Raw genomic sequence first — 27,812 nt, 5'->3', positions numbered from 1 at the left:
GAAAGCTTTGGTTGAAGGGGAGGTAGGAATGAATTTTCCTATCAAAAGTGATTGGTGGTGGAAAAACTGGGATCAATTTATGACAACATGGGATTTGATGATGGGTTCATTTATGGTAAAGAAAGGATGGAATCAATAAGGTGAAAAAGTGGAAAGGAGGAACAACCAGCAAAAGGAAAGAGGGAAGGGGAAGCAGGAAAAGAGGGAGAACAAAACAGCAGCGCGCGCAGTTAATGGCTCGGTGAGGACGAATCTTGGCAGTACGATTTTTTCACGTGGTACCGGATTCCCTTGAGGATGACGACCATCTCCTCCTTCCCACGGATTCACGCACGAGGAAAATATGAGCGGTCTTACTTTTCTTCCCTAATCGGATTAGGAAGCATTGGATCGCACTCTTTCTCCTTTCTATTTAAAGCCAACGCACCGTTGTTGGTCCCCCTCACCACCTGTCCCTTCCTCTTATCTATGGCTATCTTCTTGCTCTACGCACTCTTTCTCCTCGCCCAGAGCGCGGGATTGGGGCTCTCCGGGGACGCGATCGACCGGAACTGCAGTTTCTGGAGGATCCCGGCCTCCGGTTTGGGGAGCAATGGGAAGGGCGAATACGCGCGGGAGATCCTGTCGCTCGCGCAGAGGCCGGAGACGGTGCGGTGGATCAAGGGGCTCCGACGGAGGATCCATGAGAACCCGGAGCTCGCATATGAGGAGTTCGAGACCAGCAGGCTCATCAGGGAGGAGCTCGACGGGATGGGAGTGGGCTACCGGTGGCCGCTGGCGGAGACCGGCGTCGTCGCGACCATAGGGACTGGCGGTCCGCCGTTTGTCGCCCTCAGGGCGGACATGGATGCTTTGCCGATTCAGGTGAGCTTCGTCCAGTCGCTCGCCGTGCTGATTATGTGGAGAATTTTGCCTCCTCTCTGTGTGTGTGTGTGCGCGCGCGCGCGCATGAGAGAGAGGGAGAGATTGTTATCTTCTAAAAAAATGAAACTATCACGATAAATTTAAGATAACGAGAAAGTCTTTATTTTGATCCACAAAAGGAGAGAATCCCCATAAGATCACAAAAAAGATTCAATTTGTAGCCTTTTTTTCGCAATATTTCAATATTTTATTAGTTTTACCTCAATTTTTAGCTTTAATATTTGGATTTTACCCTTTTTAAAGATCATTTCCTTTTATTTCTGAATATGTTTGAGATTTTGTGCGGATTTGGGAAAATATCTTGCTAAACTTTCCTTGACGAATAACTCCCAAAATGAGATTTGTGGCGCACACGCACCCGTACGGATGCACGCGAGCAGAGTTTGAGCCGAGCCTGGGCTGTTCAATTGTAAGGTCTCATTATAGTTATCTATATGGATGCAGGAGGCTGTTGAGTGGGAGCACAAAAGCAAGGTTGCAGGCAAAATGCATGCTTGTGGGCATGATGCACATGTTGCAATGCTTCTTGGTGCTGCAAATGTATTGAAGAAACGAGAACATCATTTGCAGGTTTTCTGCAAGACATTTGCATTACTCTTTTTTTTTTTTTGAATTTGCACTTTTCTTCCAAACACTAATTGTTTTGCTAGATATGTCGGCACTGATCATGTCTCAGTAACTAAAATGTCCACAAATGTTGGATGGCATGAAGAATGGCCACTGCATTTTTTGCATTAGTACAGAAATGTTTGGACTCGTATATATACGGTCTTAAATTGCATAAACACATCATAAGTTTTCTCTATGTGAATATATTAATATAACTTTAACGTATTCTCTAACCTCCTCCTTCTCAAGCCTTGTCCATCCACTTGTGGTTGGCTTTTGTCTTCTTATATTTCTATCTATTCCACGCGAACACTTAGGCCTGAAAAAGTGTTCGACTAAACACACAGAATTATAATAATATAGGGATTTTTACACAGGTGCCTAACCTATGAGAAAATTATGTTTAATGGCCTATTGATTGAAACTTTTCACATAGGCACCTGTGTTTTCAACCAATTGCTCAAATGACCACCTATGTCACTTTTCTTGCTAAAATTACCTATTTGTTCTTAACTGTTTGGCAACTACACAAAGTGACACCGAATCATTTAAGGAAAAGAATGATTAAACTGTCATTTTAAAGAATCAAACTTTGCTGAAGATACTTATTTAACGTTAAATCGTTAATAACTGCATGACAACTACAAAAAGTAACATTCAGTCATTTAAAGAAAAAAATGACTAAAGTGTCATTTTACAGAGACAACATAGCGAAGTGATAACTTAAGGTTAACTGCATGGCAACTACAAAAAGTAGCATTCAGTCATTTGAAGAAAAGAAATGGATAAGGGTCATTTTACAGAAACAGCCGAGTGGAGTGGTAGAAAAAGTAACTCAAGTTATATGAGCAATTTCTTGAAAAGACAGGCACCGATATGAAAAGTTTTACAAAGTAGGTTGTTAAACGTAATTTTTCCATAAGTTACATGCCTATACATGAAATCCCCAATAACATATCTATGCTTCACAAACTTTAAATCTTAAGAACAGGATATTGCAGTCATATTTCTTGCTTTACAGTGGCTTATATTGGAGTTCTTATTTTCTGTTTCAATGCAGGGAACTGCTGTGCTGCTTTTCCAGCCAGCTGAAGAAGCGGGTATAGGTGCTAAACGCATGATAGAGGATGGTGCACTTGAAAATGTGGAGGCTATATTTGCTGTTCATGTCTCACATAATTACCCTACTGCTGTAATCGGATCTAGACCTGGATCACTACTTGCTGGATGTGGATTTTTCAGAGCAGTGATAACTGGGAAAGGAGGTCATGCTGGTATTCCTCATGATTCAATTGACCCTGTTCTGGCAGCTTCTTCTGCAGTAATTAGTTTGCAGAGCCTTGTGTCTCGCGAAGCAAATCCTTTGGATGCACAGGTTTCCTTCTCGGATACATTATTCTATTGATTTTAAGCTAGTGCCATATCTGCTGTTTTCCACTAGGTCTATGATGTTACCAAAACTTACACTGCCAGATGCACAGGACACCACTTCAATACTGTAGTCGTGCAAAATATAGATGTTGAAAGTTCCATTCCATTAGCTAAACTTAGGAAGGTTTTGCAAATTTCATAAATTCTAATTCTTTCATTCTCTGATTAAACCTAGACATGAACTTTCTTCTTGTCCCCTTTTCCCTGACAGTGTTGATAGAAAATCACCAAACGTGTGGTTACAACTCTAGCATTATTTTTTCCAACTTGAAAAATTGATCTGTTACTGAGTAGATAAGAAAATCACATTTTCTCAGTGAAGGAAGATATGCCATTAAAACTTCAAAATCTTGGCCATGATAACATCCTGATGATTTTTCATTCCGTACATTAAATATGTAATGATGAACCACTTACTTCGCTATAAACTATGCTAAGGTTATAAAAGATGAATAAACCAGTTTGTCTTTTCTCCGTTAAGCAGAAAAGGAAACAACTCTTCTTTGTCAGGCTTTTGTAACCACCACTTGATTTTGGTGATCTGCATCAGCTCTACCTATTAGGGCTTTGAACCCAACATATGACCATTACAGGTCGAAATGCAAAGGATGTAATCAGTGTTTGATTATGATTATCTTCATGGTTGGTATTAGGAAATCTGTGTTTCCAATTGGATGCTAAATTTTTATGGAGTAAAAGCTTTTACCTCATAAATACTATAGTGCACAGCTGTTTATTTTTTCTTTGTTTAGATTAATCATAGACCTACTCCATATTCCAACTGCATATGCCATATCTTGTGTCATGCAAATCATAAAAGCAAAATTCCATCCACATTTCACATGGAACATAATCCATAAATTATGTTTCCTCTTTCTACTTTGTGGATTGTTTGGATGCCAGCACAAAATAATGTTCAATAATTTTTATAGCATGCAACCAGTTTATGCTGCGCATGTTTATTATCCTTTTGCATAATTTTCTTGGGCAACAATTTTCCATTTCACCAATCACATTGAATTCCATATAAAATAAGTTTTCCAGTCTGGTATCTTTCATCACATCTCGTAACAACTTTGAATCAACATTTTTGAGCCAATCTATATAAAAAAAGGAAAAAAGAAAACAACTTTCAGCCATATGCTTGCAATCTAATTGCATACCTTTGACATAAAATGATAACAATGTGTAACATGATATCCTCGAGGAACTTTTAAGCCCACAAAGTGATTGTACACATTTGTCTGATATGCAAGGCTCAACATGGAAAAATTAGACTTCTTTCACCATTATCTTCATGTTGATGCCATATACTGATTTTCATATTTAAGTGGCAGGTTTTTGCTTTGCTCTTTTCACAAATCTTTCTACTCATTTTCATTTATCTCTTCTTCAATATTGATGCTTAGGATTATCATTTTAGCCAGCATTATAACAAGACACACAAAAGGAAATTAGTTATGAAACTTAGTTTATTAGTCTCATAAGAGATCATAAAAAATAAAAATTAAAAAAATTACAATAAAGGAACATCTGGGAAACTTGAGAATACTAAATTGAGATGCAAAAGTGACCATCACTGAAATAGCAGTCTTTCAGTACTTATACAACCAATCCTTCTGGTTAGTAAACATAGGTAAATACAAAAGTATTGGTGGCACTCAAAGCAGCTAATCAGAATTAGCCAACTACAGATACAGTAATTTCTCATGGTTCTAAGAGGGGAATCAGCAATGAGGGATCAAGAATTGATGCCTGGTCTTCATAGACTCGTAGTGTGAAACTTTTTGCAACTATGTCAATAGTTGACCTTGATTGTTTTGTAAGTACTTCATTTTCAGCTATTTAATTTTATGGTTTGAATTCTGTATTCGGATGTTTGGTTCCTGACAACGAATATCCATCTCAGAAGGAAGCCCACATAACTCGATAGCAGTCTTGACAAAGGGATGATCCTTTGGTTGATCTTGAATGGCTGTTGTCATTTTGCATCTTGCATTTGGCATGTCTGGAAGATAAATGAGCATCTGTAACACTGTCAAATGAGCAACACTAATGTAGGTTTCCAATGGCAGAGGAAAGTGCCATTGGCAATGGTATAGTGGATAAGCTGAAATGCTACCCTCTCAACTGTTTGATAGATCTTCTCATTAAAAGCTTAGGAGCATCTAGTTTTCTTTCTATGCCTACACAAGATAACTATAACTGGATGTCAATATCTCCATTAGAGAGGTAAGCAAATCCTATATATGGCCAGAGAAGATAATGGGAGAAATCGTGGAATGTCTAGAACTGCAGTCCAAGAGAAACCTGTCTCCAACAAAGTTAAGAAAAGATGGCTGAAAGTTACTAAGAGATGCAAATGATTCATATAATATAGATTTATGCCAAAGTTCACTTACATGAAAACCTGTATTAGTCTGAGATGAAATTTGCTTGTAGTCATATGTATATGAAATATGAATAAAGGACTATGTCACATGGGCGCAGGTGCGGGGGTGTGGCACTTTCAAAAAACTTGGGTGCAGGGGTGCGGCAAATATATATATATATATATATATATATATATATATATATATATATATATATATATATATATATATAAGTTTATATATATATATAGAAGTTTATATATATATATAAGTTTATATATATATAAACTTATATATATATATATATATATAAACTTATAAAGTCCAAATGTTGGACATAAATGACCCTGGGTGCGGTCAACGCACCCAGGGTCAGGCTGACCGCACCGGGTGCCGCACCCACACGCGCACCTGCGTCACGTCGACACGGGTGGGGCACCCAGTTGGCCGAGTCCCTGTGACATAGATAAAGGACTTGCATGCCTATGATATTGTTTCGGCAATAGAGTCCGTACCATGGATTTTCATGGATGGTTTTTGCAGCGTCATTTACATTGGGTAATTTTTCTTGGTAAATTTTAATATTCTTCAAGATATTTCTCTATAAAGCTAGCTAAACATTTCAAACAAAAAGCAAGAAAATTGTTTCATTCTGAGGCACTTCTTGGGTCTCTCTCTCTCTCTCCAACACACACACCCAACCACCCTTTCACCAGACTAAAATAATGATCTTAGTTTGTTTTCTCAGAACTTTGAAATAGCCATGGTGAAGAGTGCCTTTTGCTTTCACTAGTGTATAGCATATTATATCTTGATCACCGTTGGCAGTTCTTCAATTAAATTGTAGGAGCACAATGAAAATCTCTAGATCCACTTTGTTATTAAAATATGTACTATATCACTGTCAACATATCAAGTTCATTTATTTGCATCAACCTATGGTCTACTGATTATGAACTATATGGCTTGAAGTTCAAGCAAAACAATGTTGATACCTGTTTGCCAATTTTGTGAGCATAATTGCCATTATGAAACACACAACACTTCTGATTTTCCATGCATCTGGGTCTCAGGTTGTCTCAGTGGCATCATTTGAAGGAGGTGATAGCCTCAACATCATACCTGACTCCGTTGTTTTAGGTGGTACATTCAGGGCATTTTCTAGTGAAAGCTTCTATAATCTCCGACACAGGATAGAAAAGGTGAATATAAAGGAATATCACATACTTATTTTATTTATCTCAGTATCCTTTTTCTTGGCTCTTAAGGTGAGTGTTCATCCTTACCACTTCTAGGGAACATGCTCTTAGCTGCAGCTGTTGTCTGACAGGTAATTGTAGGGCAAGCTGAAGTGTACAGATGCACAGCCATTGTGGATTTCTTTGAGAAAGAAGGACAGATATATCCTCCCACAGTCAATGACATCAGTATGGATCGCCATGTAAGGAAAGTCGCTGGTGACATAGTGGGCCCTGAGAAATATAAGGTGGTACCTCCAATGATGGGGTCTGAAGACTTCTCCTTCTACACCAAGGTCATTCCAGCGGCCTTCTATTACATAGGAATAAGGAACGAGACATTAGGTTCAACTCATTCTGGCCATTCTCCTTATTTTATGATTGATGAAGATGCACTCCCAATTGGTGCTGCGTTTCACGCAGCAATAGCTGAAAGATACTTGGATGATCATTAGTGTTGCACTTCACAATGTCCCTAGGATCTTCTCAGAGCTGGACAAGCAATCCATCGGTCTGGGGAAGAAGATGACAAGGACAGTCTTCAGTCATGTCAGCGTACTGAAATTTTACATTTGAATCACTGGGTTCTTGCACCCATATTCCTGGCTGTATTTGGGTTTTGCCAAATTAATTGTTACTATGAATTTGATATCTGCAAATCACTTGAGGCAGCATGGTTTTCATGGTCTCTCTGTCTACCAATGATCATTTCCCGTATGCAGGGAAATCCCCATAATTTCACACTGCATCTGTTCATGGGAACGATGTTGGAGGGAGAAGCAAACGACTCTAAATTCTGGTTCAATCTCTTCTCGTAAGAAGTTCAAAGCCTGCAAAACTACTCTGGAACTGCTTTATCTTCATTGTATATATGTATCTAGTTTGATGAAGAAACAATGAATTGGCATTCCTTGTCATCCCAATGTCGTCTGACCATGTTCATTTTTTCACTTTCACTGACATTGTATATCTGGAATGCTTTGCCTTCTCTGTATATTCATACCCAGCGTGACACGAAGAAATTATGAATTGGCATTCCTCATTTTTCTAAATTTGTCTAGCCATGTTCATTGTTTAATGTTCACTGGCAGTGTATGTTGAAAGTTTTTCTTTTCAGTTTCTAGGAAAGTTTTGGTATTTAGTGTCTTAAGACTGTAAGAGTATATTGATTGAGCAGCATTTCAGGGGCTGATGCCTGTGTATTATTCTTTTCGTTCTCGTTTTGACATCTACTGTAATAAACTACCCGATACTTGGAACTTGGACACACCCACTTATCTGGAGGGGATGTTTGGAGTCTGGTATTGGCCCTACCATAACCTTGGTGATGACTCTACACGAAGGTACAAAGGGCTATCGGTCTGAATTCGCTTCGGGGTGAAGCTACATCTCTCCTAGGGATGAGAATCATGTTTCAGTTTCCTCACTATTTTATGTGTTGTGCATTTCCAGTTGGGGAATTAATTTACCTATGGATTAGTCGCCAACTACTTTGGAATCTAAGACCGTGTTGAGAAGTGCCAAATGCTCTCATTGAAAGGGCCACTCCAGCTTGATTAGGGATAGAGAAATAATAGTGAAAATGCAGCACAAAAAGACGACAATTGATTAATCCAGCTACCAACAGGTCGCTCTCGACTCCTACTGTGTTTTGGATTCTGAGGATACACGTTGTGATTCCGATGGGGCATGTTCGTTACACAACACACTGCGGGATAGGGATGTCAATGGAACAGATTTTATCTGATATCCAACCAAATCCGGCTTCGTTTAGGCAGATTTGGTAAGCTGAAACCATATCCGATTATAATTGGATGCAGATATGGTTTTGGATTTTTGATACCGAATCCAATGGGCACGCAGATTTGGTAGGTATCTGAATCTGATTAAATGTAAAAAATGCGGATTTTGGTATAAGCTTTTTAGCATCCGATAGTAACTTATGTTGGTTATAGCATTTATTTATATTGAAGGAATTCCTTTTTTTCTAATGATAATTATTTGGTTATTAAAAAATTACAAAAAAATTACAAAAGTGTCATTTTAGTAGCATGTGCTTTTAAATATCTATATGCTTAAACAAATTTACGATTACATTTGTAAAGCACATAGCAAAAACGTTATTAAAAAAAATCAAAAGTAATCAAAATTTAAGCGTTGAACATTTGGGTTTGAGTCTAACCCATAGTGTGACCCGATTTAACACTAATAAGAGAGTTAATGGAGCTGTTAGTGGGCACTTAATATGAGTTAGTGGGATGAAGGTTACGTGAAGAGTTCTTATTCAGTAATCACCCTCTATCTTTCATTATAAATAGAGGAGTTGACTGGACTTGACTGTATAATGAGAGCAGCTATAAACCATAGCCTTTAGCTTATTACCCGTAATTGTCATTGGGTTCAGGTCCTGTTAACCACTGATTTGAAGACTTGGGCTCATCATGGGCATCGATAGTGCTCAGAGAACGCCGAGCACCTGCAAGTGGCATCGATCATGGCATCTACATGCTTATTTTGTATTCCAGTTTCAATTTATGCGAATACACCAACATTGGGTTATGGGCTCACTTCCGCATATTCCGTTGTGTGCGTGGGTGCGGGTGCATTGACAGTGTTCTAATAATGTCAAAGTATTTGATTTACGTTGTTGATGCAGGCTCAAGGCTGTTGTCACATTCCCAAGCTGACCATTGTGCAGTTGTTGATATGTGTATTGCTGACGGCATTCAAGCACGGCGACCTTGGGGCAGCCGGCGGAGCTCATGTCCCTGCGAGATTGCTACAGTCACGCAATCAACGTGGACAGTGATGAGGTTTGTTTCGGATGGGTGTATGAACTAAAGAGAATAAAATATAGAATGAAGAGAAAAATGGAGAACAATGATGGAGAATGACTTCTAATACTTTTACTCAAAAAGGCTCTTCACACTTTGATACATACAATGACTCTTAGACTAGGCTTTTATAACTCTAGTAAAACCTTTCTAGATGTATTGAGACTCCAAAAGACTCTTGAAAACTTGTACCTACTTAATAACTCTAGAAGACTCTTAGGAACTTGTACCTACTTAATAATTCTAAAAGACTCTTAGAAACTTGTACCTACTTAATAATTCTAGAAGACTCTTAGAAACTTGTACCTACTTAATAATTCTAGAAAACTCTTAGAAACTTATACATACTCAATAATTCTAGAAGACTTTTAGAAACTTGTGCATACTCAATAATTCTAGAAGACTCTTAGAAACTTGTACAAACTTAATAATTCTAGAAACATTTGTTCAAGTTTAATTTATTTCCAACAATGCCTCTTCTAAATTAAGCTTGCTCCTTATGCCCAATCTTTTTGCATTTCTCTTGAAGACTTGTCCGCTTAGTGGCTTCGTGAAAATATCTATCATCTGATCTTCCATTCTGCAGTACTCCACATGAACATCACCTTCATTCACAAGTTCTCTCAGAAAATGATACTGAATCCAAATGTGTTTCGTCCTTCCATGAAGAACTGGATCTTTCGCAACTGAGATAGTTGAGTTGTTGTCACAGAAAAGAGTTGTTGGCTTATTTTGCTTCTGCTTCAAACTCTCAAAAATTCCATGCAACCAGATTAACTGACAACCTGCAAAAGATGCAGCAATATATTCTGCTTCTGTAGTAGAAAGAACAACAATTGGTTGTTTTTTTGAGCTCCACGAAATTGCTCTACTTCCAAGATTAAATACATAACCTGAAGTACTTCTGCTATCATCAACATTCCCTACTAAGTCACTATCAGTATAACCAACAAGGTTGACTGCAACATTAGTTTCATAATGAATTTCATAATCGATAGTTCCTTTCACATATCTTAGAATTCTTTTTGCAGCTTCCCAATGATTTGAATATGGCTTCTCCATGAATCTACTCACCAAACTGACAACATACATAATGTCAGGCCTTGTGGATGTGAGATACATTAGATTTTCAACCAAACTTCTGAACATAGTGGAATTGACAAGTTTTCCTTCACCTTCTTTAGATAGCTTTAAACCTGAAATGCATGGAGTCGAAACTGGATTAGCATTCTCCATCTTGAACTTCTTCAAGATCACTTTTGCATAGCTCTCCTACGAAATAAAAATTTCTTTCTTAGTTTGATAAACTTCAATACAAAGAAAATGATGCAATTCACCCAAATTTGTCATCTCAAACTCTGTCATCATTGAGTTCTTGAACTCATTCAACATCTGCATATCATTCCCTATGAAAATTAGATCATCAATATAAAGACTTACAACAATGAATCTTCCTTCCGAATTGGCTTTGATGTAGAGAGTATGCTCATATGAATATTTCTGAAATCCACACTTTTCAAAATATGAATTGATGCGGTTGTACCATGCTCTGGGTGATTGCTTCAACCCGTACAAAGTATTCTTCAACTTGTACACTTTCTTCTCTTCTCCTTTCTTAACAAACCCAGGTGGTTGGTCAATATAGACTTCTTTATTAAGAACATCATTCAAGAACGCATATTTCACGTCCATTTGAAAAAGCTTCTAATTATTCTGAGTAGCAAGAGAAATAATTAAACGAATAGTCTCAAGTCTTGAAACAGGAGCAAATACCTCTGTAAAATCTTCTCCTTCTTTTTTCTTGTACCCTTTTGCTACCAGCCTTGCTTTGTGCTTGTTGATAGAGCCATTTGGATTCATTTTTGTCTTGTACACACACTTTACTCCAATAGAACTTTTGTGTGGTGGTAAATCTGTAATCTCCCATGTATCATTGTTTTCAATTAAACCAATTTCTTCTTTCATGGCTCTCCTCCATTTTTCTTTTTGACATGCATCATTAAAAGAAATTGGATCTTCAACTGTAAATAAGGCAAAAAATATGGCATCATTCTGACTAACTTCTTCTATGATGTCATATAATTCTTAGACGCTTCTCATTTTTCTTATAGGGTGTTCGATGAAGAACTTGGGGAAGCAGAAGAATTTCTTGCTTGGGCACCATTTTCATTATTTTCAAATGTTGGGTCATTCTCTTCTTCTTCAATCTCAAAAGGAAAGATAGGCAATTTTTTCTTTTCTGTCTCCAAGTCTTCAAATATGAAATTTTCATCAAATCGAACATCTCGACTGATCACAATCTTCTCTGTCACCGGGTTGTTCAACTTGTAAGCCTTGCTTCTTTCATTGTAGCCTATGAAAATACACTTCTCTAATTTATCATCTAACTTGTTTCTCATAGCATCTAGAACATGAGCATAAGCCATACTTTTGAATACCTTAAGATGGTGAACACTAAGCTTTGAACCATACCATGCTTTATGTGGTGTGAAATTTTTCAAGCTTCTTGTTGGTGATTTGTTAATAAGATAAACTGCAAAAGAAATAACTTCTTCCCAAAATCTTCTTGACAACTTCTTCTTAAGAATGCATCTGGCCATCTCCATAATTGTCTGATTCTTTCTTTCACACACACCATTTTGTTGTGGTGTATGTCGGATCGTCATTTCATGCCGAATACCATTGTCCTTGCAATATTTTTCAAACTCATTTGAAAAATATTCACCTTCGCGATCAGTCTGTAAAGTATTGTTTTTCAGCCTATTAAATGTTTCAACTTCCGCCTTGAAGTCTTTGAATTTCTGAAAAGCTTCAGATTTTTCTTTGACACAATACACCCAAACTTTTCATGAGTAATCATCAATAAAAGAGATAAAATAACGATTACCTCCCAAAGATGTCACTGTCATCGGACCACAAAGATCTGAATGAATAAGCTCCAAAGGTTTTGTTGCACGCCATGATGATTGAGGAGGAAATGAATTTCTGTGTTGTTTTTCGAGTTGGCATGCTTCGCAAACTTCATCAAGATGATCAATTTGAGGCAAGCCTTTGACCATCATCTTCTTTGAGAGAAGCTTCAAATTTCCATAATTCAAGTGTCCATATCTATCATGTCATAGCTTAGAAACTCCATTATCAATACTAGTAAAACAAGACATATTTTTATTTTGAAGAGTGAGTGAAAAAATATTATTTGAATCAACTCTAACCCTTGCAATAACTTGTTTTTTCTTTGACAAGTAGCAAGCCATGTCATGGAAATGAATGGTGTATCCCTTCTTCAAAAGATGGCCCACACTGGGCAAATTATTTTTCAAACCAGGAACGAAACAAATTTCAGACATTTTCTCCATTTTTCTTGATTTTGTTTTGAACTCCATTTCACCAACACCACTAACTTTGTAAGTCTTTTCATCTCCTACTTTAACTTCACCATAATTAGATTCAAACAACTTAGAAAATAAATTTTGTTACCTGTCATATGCTTGCTAGCACCACTGTCTATGTACCAGACATCATCAAGATCTCCACCATGAGACAAGCAACAAAGTGTCATGATTTTGCTCTTGGTTTTTGTTTTCATACACCAAACGAGCATCATGACTTTCTTCCTCCTTGTACCAACATTCACTTGCCATATGACCAGGTTTGTGGCAATTATAACATTCAAAATAGCTACGACCTCTCCCTCTTTGATTTCCATGACCTCTTCGTCTTTGCGAGCTTTTGAAATTTTGATTTTGATTCAAGTCATTCTCCTTACTTGAATAATCGCCTCTTCCTCTAAAGCTTTCACTTCTTTCACGACCACGTCCTCGACCTCGACCTCTTTGATTTTTGAAATTTTTCTTCTCATTTTAAGATAATTTCGACTGGAGTGATTGATCCAAAACTACTTCTTTCTTCTTTTTTATTAGCTTTTTTTCATGAGTTTGCAACAAGCCTGTAAGTTCATCAATGGTCACGGTATTTAAGTTCTTTGATTCTTCAATGGCTACCATAATGTTGTCAAATTTTGAATCTAAAGAACGAAGAATTTTCTCAATGACACGAATATCATCCATAGTTTCACCATTTTTTTTTAATTGGTTAACTATAGACAATACTCGTGAACAATAATCAGAAACTAATTCCGACTCCATTTTATGCAAACCTTCAAACTCTCCTCGAAGAGTTTGCAAACGGACCCTTTTTACCTTTTCACCTCCTTTAAATAAACTTTTCAAAATCTTTCATGTTTGCTTTGAGGAAGTAGCACACACAATCTTCTCAAAAGCGACTTCATTTGAGGTTACTCCTTGGTAGATTACCATAAGAGTTCTCTTATCTTTCTTTCTCGACGCTTTTAGACTCTCTCTTTGAGCCTGTGGTATTTCTTCTTCATTTTTAACTTCAACATAGCCTTTTTCGACTGTCTCCCGCAATTCTTGAGATCCAAGAATAACTTTCATTTGAATACTTCAATTGTCGTAAGTTTCTTTGGCTAATTAAAGGACGAATGGAAGAGGAATAGAGTTGTTCATTTTAATCAAACAAAGCTCTGATACTAATTTGAAGAGAATAAAATATAGAATGAAGAGAAAAGTGGAGAATGATGATGGAGAATGATTTCTAATACTTTTACTCAAAAAGGTTCTTCACACTTTGATACATACAATGACTCTTAGACTAGGCTTTTATAGCACTAGTAAGACCTTTCTAGATGTATTGAGACTCCAAAAGACTCTTAGAAACTTGTACCTACTTAATAACTCTAGAAGACTCTTAGAAACTTGTACCTAATTAATAATTCTAGAAGACTCTTAGAAACATGTACATACTCAATAATTCTAGAAGACTCTTAGAAACTTGTATATACTCAATAATTCTAGAAGACTCTTAGAAACTTGTATATACTCAATAATTCTAGAAGACTCTTAAAAACTTGTACATACTCAATAATTCTAGAAACATTTGTTCAAGTTTAATTTATTCTCAACATGAATAGGAAATTTGTTCCCTGTGCACCACTGACGTCCCAGGTCGCTCAATTGTGACCAAGTCTGTGACCGGACAGGTGGTGGAGCACTTCTTGACGCCAACGTCGGCGCCGACGGAGGCTCCGTTGAGGTCGGTTGTGATGGACGCGTTCCATGACCGCCCGTGACAAGTCGGTGTTGCAGAAGCGATGTGAGCGGGATAGAGAAGGTCATGGTGACCCACGCCTTGATCTTCCATGCGTCGGTGAGCGGACGATCCCACTGTTGGGTGGTATTTCGGCAACTAATGGCTGATGATGGTTACTTGCAAACCAAGAAAAAAAATAAAAAGACCCTTTTGGTTTCCCTTTTCCCGGGTGTCGGTGGGAAAGACTCGACGGCGATACAATGTCATCGTGGGGTGGCCTTTGCCGGTGAAACCACCGGTGCCGGAGATCCGACACAAACGTGGGGCGACGTGAGAAATCGATGGGTGGTTTTGGGTTTATGAGTTCTCATAAACCGACTGGTATTCATTTTTTTTTTATCGGGACATTTTTTCTGTGTCGGTCGGGTTTGGATTCGAACCCGACCCGACGAACGGCTCAATCCAAACCTGATCCATGTGGATCGGGTATTGGATTTGTGACCGGGGTGGCCCGATCCAAACCCAGATAAGTTACGGACCGGGTGGATCGGGTCTCCATCCATCCTTGTGAAGACCCAATCCAGATTCGGATCCATTACGGATCCGATGGATCAGGTCTGTACCCGCTTACCACCCGATGGGAACTGGTTGCGAACAGGTTTGCCCCAATGGTAACCTAGTGGATTAGTACGAGTCCATCTAGGACTGGTTTCATTGCTTTTTGGACCGGCTCCGGGGTCGCCCAAATTTGTTGCAACACTATCCCAGTCTGTTTCAAAACTCCAATGGTTTTAGACCAGGATCTAGCCCTCGCTTACCCAAATTCAGCAGGGATTGATTTGGGTTGTTACTTGGGTCAAATCCAAAACTCAAAATTTTGGTCCAAATGACTTGACTTCAACCCAAGCTAGATCTTACCAGGCACTCTATCCCACCCAATTCCAGGTCTGACGATTCATACTTTTCTCAACCTAGTATCTAAACCATCAAAACACTAACCCAAATTATGATCAAAACCCAACCACAACCTTTTATTCCACCTAGACCTTCCCAACATAACCCAAACCCATTATTTGGACCTATCCCTAGGGATGGCAGTGGACTGGGGCGGGGGACAAGGTCTTCACCCCCGCCCCGTTTCAAAATCTGAACCTTCATTCCCGCAGGGGGATGGATTTTAACCTCCATCCCCGTTTCATGTCCTCCATCCTCGGTCCAAACGGGGGTGAAGTGTGGCGGGCCCCAATTCCCTTCGGTTTATAGTCATTCCTTAAAGGATTGAGGATGGGGCGGGGATTGAGACGGGGATGGGGCGGGCGGGGGAAAGCGTAAGTCCAATATCCCCGCCTCCATCCCTGCACGGGGATAGATTTTAACCTTCATCCCCGGCCACCTCCATCCCCGTTTCATGTCCTTTATCCCCGGTCCAAACGGGGTGAGGCGGGGCGGGGGCCCGTTGTCCTCCAGTCCACTGCCATCCCTACATATCCCTACTTAGGGTCCACATAGGCACTGGAACCGACCACCTCCCACTGGGGTCCAGTTTGGGCATCCTATAATACATGCACCAGCTACCATGCAAAGAGGTTGGGCATATCCCGAGCAGTGTTGTGAGAGGCATACGCCTCAGTACTTGAAGCGTACACCTCAGAGGCGAAGCGCACGCTCAAGGTACTGAGGCGTTGCAGTGATGTGCCTAAGGTAAATATAAAAAAAAATCTGATTATTTGCAGATGGGGTTTCAGCTTTCCAAATCTGATCATTAAACAAAGGTCGTTCTGATGCAGTCGAATACGTATTATCGGGGTTTCAGCTTTCCAAGGCTCGTTTACCACGGATACTTTGAGAGTCTCATGTTGTGAGAGGCGTACGCCTCAGAGGCGAAGCGCAGGCTCAACGCCTCACTTCGCCTCATCGCATTTAACAACCTTGATCCCGAGCATGTTCAGGAGCCCATTCCATATTATATCACTCAAGATGAACCTGATCGCTTGGCAGGTTTTGATAATGTATTTTAGCACAAGCATCTACCAGGGTTCGTAGAGCACCAACAAGATTGTGGCAATGAGCGAGCCAGCACTCATGGCTTCAAACTCGATTTACCTGAGTTTGGAGGTGGGTTTGATGTAGAGGCATTCTTGAGTTGGGTCTATGCGATAGAGTTAAGTCTTCAAGCTACATAGTGTTCAGAGCATCGCAAGGCTCTTCTAGTAGCGATATGACTGTGGGGTTTGGCTCAGATGTGGTGGGTTGACCTGCAGTAGACTTGCAAAAACCATAATCTTGGGCGGATCCCAATGTGAGATGAGATGCAGCCATTGATGGAAGCCAAATTTGTACCTTATGACCATGCCCAAAGAGCCTACAAACAGTATACCCTTCTTCGAAAGAGATTTAGGTCTATGCAGGAATACACAGAGGAGTTCTATCACCTAGCACTTCGGCTTTAGATTTCAAAGATCGTAGACCAACAAATCGCCAAGTATATTACTGGACTCTGCCTTGCTATGTCTGAAGAATCTGGTTTTGCTTCAGTTACTTCTCTAGATTAGGAAAGTAGATATGCAACGAGTGTAGAAGAAAGATTTAAAAGGAAAACTAAGTTGCAGTCGACAAAAGGGGACTCCTCTTCAACGGGTCCTCCAGCTAATGAAGCAAGCTTCCTTGGATGTCTAGGGAATCCAATGATAATAAGACTAGCCCTGCCTTTAACACTAGTGTAAGGGCTCAAGCAGCCGAGCATGCCCTTAGCTGTTTCCTATGTCAAGAGCTAGGGCATTTAGCAGCTCAATGTCTAACTTTTGTGAAAAGTGCCCACTTAGCTTACCAAGATCCAGATCCTATTGAGTCTGGTCATTAGAATTTTGAGGATGCAGGAGACTATGAAAGAGACGATGACTCAATTGATGAAGTTCTTGAGATTAATTCTAATGATATAGCCAACCTCGTCATGCTTTAGCTACCCGTGTGCTACCAGTGAGGAGAACTGGTTGCATACCAACATTTTCGTTACCAATTGCTAGTGTAAGCCATATTTGTAGTGTTACTATTGATAGTGGTCCTTGTGAAAACTTAGTTTCTTAAAAAATAGTTGATTTACTTAATTTGAAAATTGAAAAGCACCCAAAACTTTACAAAATACCCTCTGATTCAAAGAGTGGAATGAAATGCAAATCACTCGAGATGCCTTGACAAATTTTCGATAGGAAAGCATTATAAAGATGAGGTATGGTGTGATGTCACCCCATCCATGTATGTCACATCCAGTTAGGTCGTCATAGGAAAACTACTCATAGAGGTGAAACAAACACCTATTTTTTTCAAATTTCATGGCAAAAAGATTTTACTTAAACCCCTAAAAGAAAAAAGATTTTCAAAAGTGGACAAGCCGAGTAAGGCTACTGGTATGGTTGGCAAGAGTTCAGAACGTAATGCAAATTTGCTTGGTAGATTTGGCATGTTATTTGACGATGACACGACTAATTTGCTGGAGACGAATTCTTTCTAGCCAGGGAAGAATGATCGATAATATCCTTGATCTAGAGGAAGTGGTCCAATATCAGAATCCAAACCCAACTTGCCAGGATGATTCAGGATCCGAACTGGAATCCCGTACAGACTTAATGCCTAGTGGAGTGGATACTATTGTGTGCAGGTGCTGGCAAGAAGACAAAAATGGTAGACCTATGGACCTTGACCACCTTAGCTAGTGCAGATCTAATTGGGATATGGTTTGAGCGGGTCCCTACGTGAGATCTACGCAGCTATTCAGATCCGTTATTTATTTTTGCCTATAAATATTTTAGAGAGAAGTAGCTTAGATTATTAAAGTTTGAAACCCTAATTTTTTTCTGTTTCTCTGAACTTTCAATTCTTAGTTATTTTTGGTTGATCTTTGTTTTGGTATTGAATCTTACGGGGTTCAAGAATGATCTTACTAAAGAATGCATCAAAAGGTAAAAGCTTGACATCCAATAAAGAGGAAATGATGCAAAAACCGATTTGATGATAACCACCCTTCCCGTCATAGATAAAATAGGACTACTCAAAAATTTCAAGATACTTTGAACTTGTTCAAAAGTGAGTCTTTGTCCCTAGAAAAGGAGTCAAGAGGGCTGACCTGGTAACTCCCATTCTCTCAAAATTTCGGAATCATTTTCTTTGTTGTAGCGTTCTCTCGTGTACAGAAGTATTTTTTTCATGTTTGCAATCATGTGAGATTTTGGTTCTACTATAAATCATTCTCTTTAAAGCTGAAGAGAATGGAGAGAACATTTCTCAGAGGTTTATGTAAACGTTTGTTTGCTGAAGATGTGGGGGAATGTAGAAGATGTGTTTAATTAGGAGCTTTCAATTGCAGTAGCTTATTAGGCGTTAGCTTTGTTTTCCTATTTATTTTTTATCTAATGTTTTTTTTATGAGGAGGAACCCTTGCCGAGAATCAGATCACTTAATGGCACCGCACATAGGGTAAAAATTCAACAACATGAATAACAAATATGGCACCGCACATAGGGTCATTCTTATGCAGTAGGAACACCCCTCTCTTATTTCAACAAGGTCATAGCAGTTGAAAATTTGGGTTGTCCACGAACGACAAGGAGTTCATGGCTGTGGACAAGTGGTGATCGTATATGATTGGTTGGGACTTTATAGTCAGGATAGACCATAGAAGTCACAAGTATATGCTAGATCAGCGGGTGAGCATTTCTACCTAGCAGAAGTGTGCTTCGAAACTCCTGGGATATGACTTTGAGATTAAGTACCGCAAGGGGGTTAACAATCAAGTGGCCAATGCCCTTTCACATCCACTACAAGAAAACCGTTAATTAGCGATGGAAATTTGCGACGAAAATAACCCATCACCAATTTATGACGGATTAGCTAGAGAAAACTAGTTGTCCTTAAAATTGGAATTAGTTGTGGAATTAGCGTCGAAAAAAATCTGTCTCAAAATTCGTCGCTAATTAACGACGAATTAGCGATGGAAACATTTTCCTTCTTATTTCTGTTCGCCGCACTCCAAACCCTATTCGTTGCAGTCTCTTTCAAGCACGCCGTATGATCTTGTTAAGGACGTTTTCGTATTCACTGGACAACGATTTGTAGAAGTCCTTTCAGCTGAATGACGATTCAGTTGTCCAAAGTTTGTGGATCAGTGATTTGTAGTTTGGGTTTGGAGCTACGTAAGTCGACTTCGTATTCGCTGGAATAGCGATTTGTGGTTATCGCGAGATAGTGATTTGTGTTGTCTGCCAGACAACGATTTATGGTATCACTATATAGTGATTTGGAGTATTGCGAGATAGCAATTTGTGTTGTTAGCCGGACAATGATTTGTGTGTATCGCTGGATAGCGATTTGTGGCTTCAGTTGGAAGTCAGTTTGTGACATCACTGTATGACAATTTATGGTCATCGCAGCATAGTGATTTGCGGGTATTGTTAAAATAGCAATTAGTGCTTCTGATGCTTCGTAAGTTGTGCAAGGCATTTAGTCTTTTCACATTTAATGCGGGTCTTATCTCCTATAAATATAAGATGGATGAGAAAGGAGATAGGACTTTTCAGTGAGAGCTTTGCAGAGCACGAAAAGGCAGAAAGTGTGAGGAACACTTTTAGCGCACCGAAAGGGTGCGGAGAGAGCAAGGGTAAGAAGTGCTGCTATACTTCTTTTAGGACAGCTTCATCAAACTGGTTCTTTAGATCATTTGTTCATTGTTCTTTTGTGAGGTATATCCTCTTGTTCATTTCATTACACCTTGGGTGTTTATAAGGCTTATGCCTTTTGTAATCTTTGAAAGAAGATAGTGGAAGGTGCTAACTTATCGGTCGTCGTGGACGTACCTCAGTTGAGAGGGAACCACGTAAATCGTTGTGTATTGTTTTTGTTTCCGTTGTTGGTTTGGTTTTTTTATTACTTCCACTATCATCGTTGCTTTGTTTTCATCGATTCACACTTGTGGGGAAGACTCGATCCGTCTATTTGTTTCTGCTTTATCCCCAACATCTGGTATCAGATCTTTGGTTCGTATATTCATGTGTGAAGTTATGGAGAACAATGTTGTTGGGCGCATGATCAGTTTGAATGGCACAAACTGGATGACATGAAAAACTAAGATGAAAGACCTCTTAGTTTGTAAAGATCTGGATGGACCCATTGTGGGTGTCAGCGGAAAACCAGAAGAGATGAAAGATGACAAATGGAGAAAGCTAGACCGAAAGCCAGTCGGTTTCATTCGGCAGTGGATAGACGACAATGTCTTTCATCATGTTTCTACAAAAACTTCAGCGCATGGTCTTTGGACCAAACTAGAAAGCCTTTACGACAGAAAGATGACAATGAACAAGGTTTTTCTATTTTGAAAGCTTGTAAACTTCAAGTATAAAGAGGGTAGCTCTATCGTAGAGCATTTGAATGACATCAAAAGCATCGTGAACCAGTTGGCTACAATGAAGATCACTTTTAATGATGAGTTACAAGCTTTGTTGCTCCTTAGTTCCCTTCCTGAGAGTTGAGAAACATTGGTGGTTATTGTTAGTAACTTTGCACCTGATGGAATGGTAACTATGAGCCAAGTTACCAGTAGTCTGCTGAATGAAGAGACCAGGAGAAGGTCATCAGATGATGCTTCTACCTCCAAGGTGTTTGTGGTTGAAAATAGGGAGAGAGGCAGAAGTAAGAGCAAGATCTCGCACTTTCGTGGCCAATCTAGAGACCACTTACACTCGAGCTCGAAGAAAGACGTCGAGTGATATTATTGCCACAAGAAGGGGCATATGAAGAGGGAGTGCAGAAAGCTCAAGTTCAAGGAGCATAGCAGAGAGAAGAGCCCCGAAGAGAAGTAGGGTTCCACCACCGCAGTCACAGAAGGAGAGCTTATGGCTGTCTATGATGGCACCAACATAAATCTAATTGGTCAGGAGACTGATTAGGTGATTGATTCTAGCACTTCGTTTCATGTTACCTCATGGGCTGATTTCTTCACTTCCTATTTGCAAGGTGATTTCAGAAATGTCTGAATGAGAAATGAAGATGTGTCAAAGATTGTTGGCATATGCAACATTTGCTTGGAAACAAGCATTGGCTGCAAGTTGTTGCTAAAAGACGTGAGGCATATACCAGACATTCGATTGAATCTGATCTCTACCGGAAATATGGATGATAAGGGCTACAACAACACCTTCAGTGATGGAAGGTGGAAGCTAACCAAGGGTTCTTTGGTGGTAGTCATAGGGACAATGGCCTGCTCCCTTTACACTTTGCAAGCAAAGATATGCAAGAGTGTTGTGAATGCTGTGGATACTGGCTTATCCACAGAATTATGGCATAGAAGGATCGGGCACATGAGCGAGAAATGGCTGCAAGTTCTGGTCAAGAAAAAGCTCATGGCAGGTACAGTAAGTACATCTTTGGAATCATGTATCCATTGTTTCCATGATAAACAGAATAGAGTTTCTTTCCATAGAAGCATTGCATCTAAAAAATCTCACATTTTAGATCTTGTACATTCTAATGTATGCAAACCTTTGAAGGTCAAGACACTTGGTGGTGCACTGTACTTTATGACTTTCATTGATGATCACTCAAGGAAAGTTTGTGCTTATACTCTGAGAACTAAAGACCAAGTTCTAGAGGTATTCAAGCATTTTCAGGCCATGGCTGAAAGAGAAACTGGCAGGCAGTTAAAGTGTGTTCGCTCGGATAATGACGGTGAATACCTTGGGCCATTTGATCAATATTGCACCAATCACTACATCAAGCATGAAAGGACCATGAGGATGACACCTCAACAGAATGGGGTTGCTAAGAGGATGAATCACACCATTCTTGAGAGTCAAATGTTTGTTGTCTCACCCTAAATTGCCAAGATCTTTCTGGATTGAGGCAATGAGGACAACAATTGATCTCATCAACTTGTCTTCTTCTATTTCTTTGAAGGAAGATGTTCTACAGAAAGCTTGGACTGGGAAAGAACCTTCCTATGGACACTTGAGAGTGTTCGACTGCAGAGCATTTGTTCATATTCTAAATGAAAAGAGGTTCAAGCTTGATCCAAAGGCCAAGCAATGCATATTTCTTGGTTATGGACAAGAGGAATTTGGCTACAGACTGTATGACCTTGTTGATAAGAAGGTGGTCAGAAGTTGAGATGTCTTCTTAAAAGATCAGACCATTGAAGACATTGGTGAGTCTGAGCCATCAGAGTCCAGTAAAGGAGATCTTGTTGACATAGATCCCCTTGATGCATCGATTGTTCGTGATTTCGTGGAGGAGATGCCACCTCCTCATGATGATGTAGAGGAAGGAAGTGTTGAGACAAGAATTAAGGGGGAGCCAGCACCCCAAGAGCCACTTCCTCAGACTCCGATAAGGAGGTCTACTAGGGAGAAATAGCCATCCAAGAAATACTCATCAAATGAGTATGTGATGATTACAGATCAAGGTGAGCCAGAAACTTTTGAAAAAGTTTTGGAGGATGAAAACAAGTCTGAGTGGCTTAAGGCAATGAAAGAAGAAATTGATTCATTGCATGAAAATCACACCTTTGATTTGGTAAAGACACCTAAAGAGAAGAAGGTGTTGAAGAACAAGTGGGTCTTCAAGCAAAAGATTGACGACAATAACTCCCAACCTAGATACAAGGCACAACTTGTAGTGAAAGGTTTTTTTCAAAAGAAGAGAGTCGACTTTGATGAGATCTTCTCACCAGTTGTGAAGATGTCCTCCATCCAAACTGTGCTCGGTATAGTTGCAACCATGAATTTGGAAGTCAAGTTACTCGATGTGAAAACTGCATTTCTGCATGGTGACTTGGAAGAAGAAATTTATATGGAGCAACCTGAGGGCTTCATTGACAAGGGTAAAAGGCACCTTGTCTGCAAGCTGAAGAAGAGCTTGTACAGATTACATCAAATACAAAGGCAGTGGTATAAGAAATTTGATTCCTTTATGACTGAGCATGGATATTCAAGAACCTCCATAGACCATTGTGCGTTTGTGAAAAAAATTTCAGTTGGTAATTTTACCATTCTCTTGCTCTATGTGGATGATATGATGATTATAGGCCATGACATCAGCATGATAAACAAGTTGAAGCTGGGGCTGAGTGAGACCTTTGCCATGAAGGATTTAAGTCTAGCAAAGCAGATTCCTGGGATGATAATCATTCGTGACAGATCACATGGGTTGATTTGGTTATCGCAAGAGAAGTATATCAGAAAGGTCCTTGAGAGGTTCAACATGGACAAGGCAAAGCCTGTTAATTGTCCACTTGCAGGCCATTTCAAACTTAGCTCAAGTCAATATCCTGCAAATGATGAAGAAGGAATCGAGATGCAGAAAATTCCTTATGCTTTGACAGTAGGTTCGTTGATGTATGCTATGGTATGTACTCGACCAGACATAGCTCATGTTGTTGGAGTTGTTAGTCGATTTTTGTCAAATCTAGGGAAGAAACACTAAGCAACAGTGAAATGGATTCTCAGGCATCTTCAGGGCACTTCGAAATTGAATGTGTGCTTTGGAAAGGGTGAACCTATTCTTGAAGGCTTCACAGATTTTGATATGGTTGGTGACGTAGACAGTAGAAAGTCTAATTCTGGGTATTTGGTTACTTTTGCAGGGGGAGCAGTTGCATGGCAGTTGAAATTACAAAAGTATGTAGCTCTCTCCTCTACAGAGGCTGAGTTCATTGTCATTACAGAAGCCAACAAGGAGTTGCAGTGGGTGAAGAAATTCTTGCAAGAGTTGGGCTTGAAGCAAGAAGTATATGTTCTTCACTGTGATAGCCAGAGTGTGATTCACTTGAGTAAGAATTCCTCATTTCGTTCAAGATCAAAACATATCAATGTTCGATATCACTGGATTCGGGATGTCTTGAATGAAAAATTGTTGCAACTGAAAAAAGTGCATACTGATGACAACACATCAGATATGTTGACCAAATCATTGCCCAAGGACAATCATGAGAAGTGTCGATTCCTAGCAGGAATGGAAGAAGCTTCTACATAAGTCGGGAAGGGGGAGAGTTGTTGGGTTTTCCCTCCTTATATTTGTTCGCCTTACTCCAATCCCTATTCGATGCAGTCTCTTTCAAGCACATCGCCTGATCTTGTTGAGGACGTTTTTGTATTTGCTGGACAGCGATTTGTAGAAGTCCTCTCAGCTGAATGATGATTCAACTGTTCAGAGTTTATGGATCAGCGATTTATGGTTTGGGTTTGGAGCTACATAAGTCGACTTCATATTCGCTAGAATAGCGATTTGTGGTTACACTACAAGAAACCTGTGGATTAGCGATGACCTAAATTTGTCACTAAGCCGACGCTAATCCGTCGCTAAATAGTTTAGCGACGGATTAGCGTCGGATAGCTTCCATCGCAAATTTTTTGACGCTAATTAGCAATGAAATATATCTATCGCCCATTTTATCGCTAAGTAGCGACAAAATATATATGTCGTCAGTTTCGTCGCTAAGTTACGGCGAAATAACAAATACCAACATCTGTCGCACACATCAAAATACATATAAAAGGAAACTAAAACAATTAATTGATTCACTGTAAAATTCGCAAGTTCTAATTATTTACAATTCAACATTTATATTTTTGAAACAAAAAGAAGGTAGAACAAATTCAACACATGAATCTAATCATCGCCAAGATTTTGTGTGTCTTCTTGTTCATTGTCTTGATCTATCCCTTCAGCTCCACTACGCTGATTATCGCCAACAACCTACACGAGAAAAGAAAGGTCAGTATTGATAAACAAAATATACTGGAATAAATTATACTCTATATGTGATTCTATCATGCTCATATGTGTTCTAAGGCAGTAAAAAATTTGTATATGTGATTCTATCATGCTCATATGTGTTCTAAGGCAGTAAAAAACTGTATATGTGATTCTATCATGCTCATGTGTGTTTTTAAGACAATAAAAAAAACTTATATGTGATTCCTGATCATATGTGCTCTAAGGCAGTCAAAAAAATGTATATGTGATTCTACCATGCTCATATGTGTTCTAAGGTAGTAAAAAAACTTTATATGTGATTCATTCATGCTCATATGTGTTCTAAAGACTGTAAAAAAACTGTTTTTGTGATTCTATCATACTCATATATATGTGCTTTAAGGTAGTCAAAAAATTGTATATGTGATTTCTATCATGCTCATATGTGTTCTAAGGTAGGCAAAAAAACTGTATATATGATTATATCATGCTCATATATGTTCTAAGGCAGTCAAAAAATTTTATATGTGATTCTATCATGCTCATATGTGCTCTAAGGCAGTCAAAAAACTTTATATGTGATTCTATCATGCTCATATGTGTTCTAAGGCAGGCAAAAAATTGTATATGTGATTATATCATGCTCATATGTATTCTAAGACAGTCAAAAAAACTGTATATGTGATTCTATCATGCTCATATGTGCTTTAAGGCAGTCAAAAAATTGTATATGTGATTCTATCATGCTCATATGTGTTCTAAGGCAGGCAAAAAACTGTATATGTAATTATATCAAGCTCATATGTGCTCTAAGGCAGTCAAAAAAAATTTATATGTGATTCTACCATGCTCATATGTGCTCTAAGGCAGTCAAAAAATTGTATATGTGATTCTACCATGCTCATATGTGTTCTAAGATAGTAAAAAAATTATATATGTGATTCTATTGTGCTCATATGTGTTCAAAGGCAGTAAAAAAACTGTATATGTGATTCTATCATGCTCATATGTGTTCTATGACAGTAAAAATATTATACTAAAATATTATATAAAAGGTCAGTATTGATAAACAAAATATACTGAAATAAATTATATGCAATGCACCTAAGTTAAGGCAATCAAAGTTATATGAAATCTAACGACATGCAATACATCACATGAAACTTTCATACCTAAGAGGCACCTGCAAACGAAGCTCCTCTGTTCTGCAAAAAATTGTTGAACTTATCCCGGAGAACGTCGGCAATTGTTTCATGGAAGTAGTCACGCATTGTGTCCTTAACGACCTGTGGGATCCACTGTATTGACACATGTCGTTGCAAATTCAATAAAACTTTCAACACCATCCATATATTCATGTGATAACTCATTGTCAATTATCCTATGGTACATTCATTCACGGTTTGCAGTCATTTTGTCGTATGATGTTACGATCCTAACCAGTTAAAAGAGAATCATCAGAATGTTATGATGAAGAAAATATCAAATTTATCATGCAATATATGATGTCATACAGTCATAAGAATTATGATGCAAGCATTGATAACTTAATATTTTCATGTGTAAACTATTCATAACATGATACATTCATTTGAAGCATGCTTTCATTATACAATTTCATATGTAAGTCACAATCAAATTGAAAGTAACTACATGCAAGTATGGATACAATCACATCAAACATTGAAATACATCGAAAATATTCATATCAAAAAAATGTCAAACATGTACCTGCAGTAAACACACTCTAATATCCCGCTAACTACTGCCTAGCATGAAATCCGTACTCTAAAAATAAGAACACTTTTATTCTCATACATTAAAATCATACTCAGCATAATCTCCAAACTCCAACAAAGCAGTCCTAGATATCAACAACTAAGTGAGTGTGTGAACAATAAAGTGTTGCATCCAATAAATTAAATAACATGTGATGCACTTGCATTACTTACTCACCATGGGTATTTACCCGATTTGCATTATTTTTGTCACTTACTTACTACGGGTGGCACGGCAGAAGCGGGATCCATTGAGAAATCTACAAGAGACGCTGTGTTAAAATGAAGTCAACCTTTGCCAAAAGGAAAAAATTTAGAATAAATATCGAAGTTGGACGGGATTTCAGCGAGGCAGAATGCCTCCCAGGCATCGACCACATATTCGTTTGGCCAAACAGGTTTTCGAGTTTGGCCGGGCAGTTAGTAGGCTAGTGTTGTATGACAGTGACACGAGGTCTCCGAAGGCAGTGATCGTCCTCTGGAGCGGCAGGCACGGGGTAATGACGTGGTTCAGGAACCTGACGATCGTCGGGCGCCCCCCGTCCCGTCGCCCCCCTTGTTGAAAAAAAAATGAGGCAGGAGGGGCGACCCCCTGTCGAAAAAAAAAAGAGGCAGGGGGCGCCCCCCTACCTGAAAAGCAAGGGGGCGACCCCCTGCCCGAATAAAAAAATGAGGCAAGGGGGGCGACCCCCTGCCGGAAAAAAAAAATGAGGCAGAGGGTCGCCCCCCTTTCCCAAAAAAAAAGTGGCAGGGGGGTGACCCCCAATCCGAAAAGCACGG

The 27,812-nt window shown here is 39.1% G+C and overlaps 1 protein-coding gene across 1 annotated transcript; it reads left to right on the top strand.

Moving 5' to 3' along the window:
- Positions 1–447: 447 nt before the first annotated feature.
- On the top strand, positions 448–7,491 carry LOC149841153 (IAA-amino acid hydrolase ILR1-like 6). Its single transcript, XM_090003623.1, has 5 exons — positions 448–864; positions 1,369–1,494; positions 2,594–2,908; positions 6,410–6,538; positions 6,667–7,491. Exons 1-5 carry the CDS (start codon positions 469–471, stop codon positions 7,027–7,029), a joined length of 1,329 nt encoding a protein of 442 aa, XP_089859749.1. The 5' UTR covers positions 448–468; the 3' UTR covers positions 7,030–7,491.
- Positions 7,492–27,812: the final 20,321 nt, after the last annotated feature.

This window comes from Nuphar pumila, chromosome 4 (genome assembly GCF_984573655.1).
Source record: "Nuphar pumila chromosome 4, dmNupPumi1.hap1.1, whole genome shotgun sequence".
NCBI classification, from domain to species: Eukaryota; Viridiplantae; Streptophyta; class Magnoliopsida; order Nymphaeales; family Nymphaeaceae; genus Nuphar; species Nuphar pumila.
Note: the sequence above shows the minus strand (reverse complement) of the source record. Positions and strands in the feature narration are given on the sequence as shown.

Coding starts and splice junctions, on each gene's coding strand:
- LOC149841153 (XM_090003623.1), top strand. CDS start 469: ATGGCTATCTTCTTGCTCTACGCACTCTTTCTCCTCGCCCAGAGCGCG. Junction 865..1,368: donor TGGATGCTTTGCCGATTCAG/GTGAGCTTCGTC, acceptor ATATGGATGCAG/GAGGCTGTTGAGTGGGAGCA. Junction 1,495..2,593: donor AACGAGAACATCATTTGCAG/GTTTTCTGCAAG, acceptor GTTTCAATGCAG/GGAACTGCTGTGCTGCTTTT.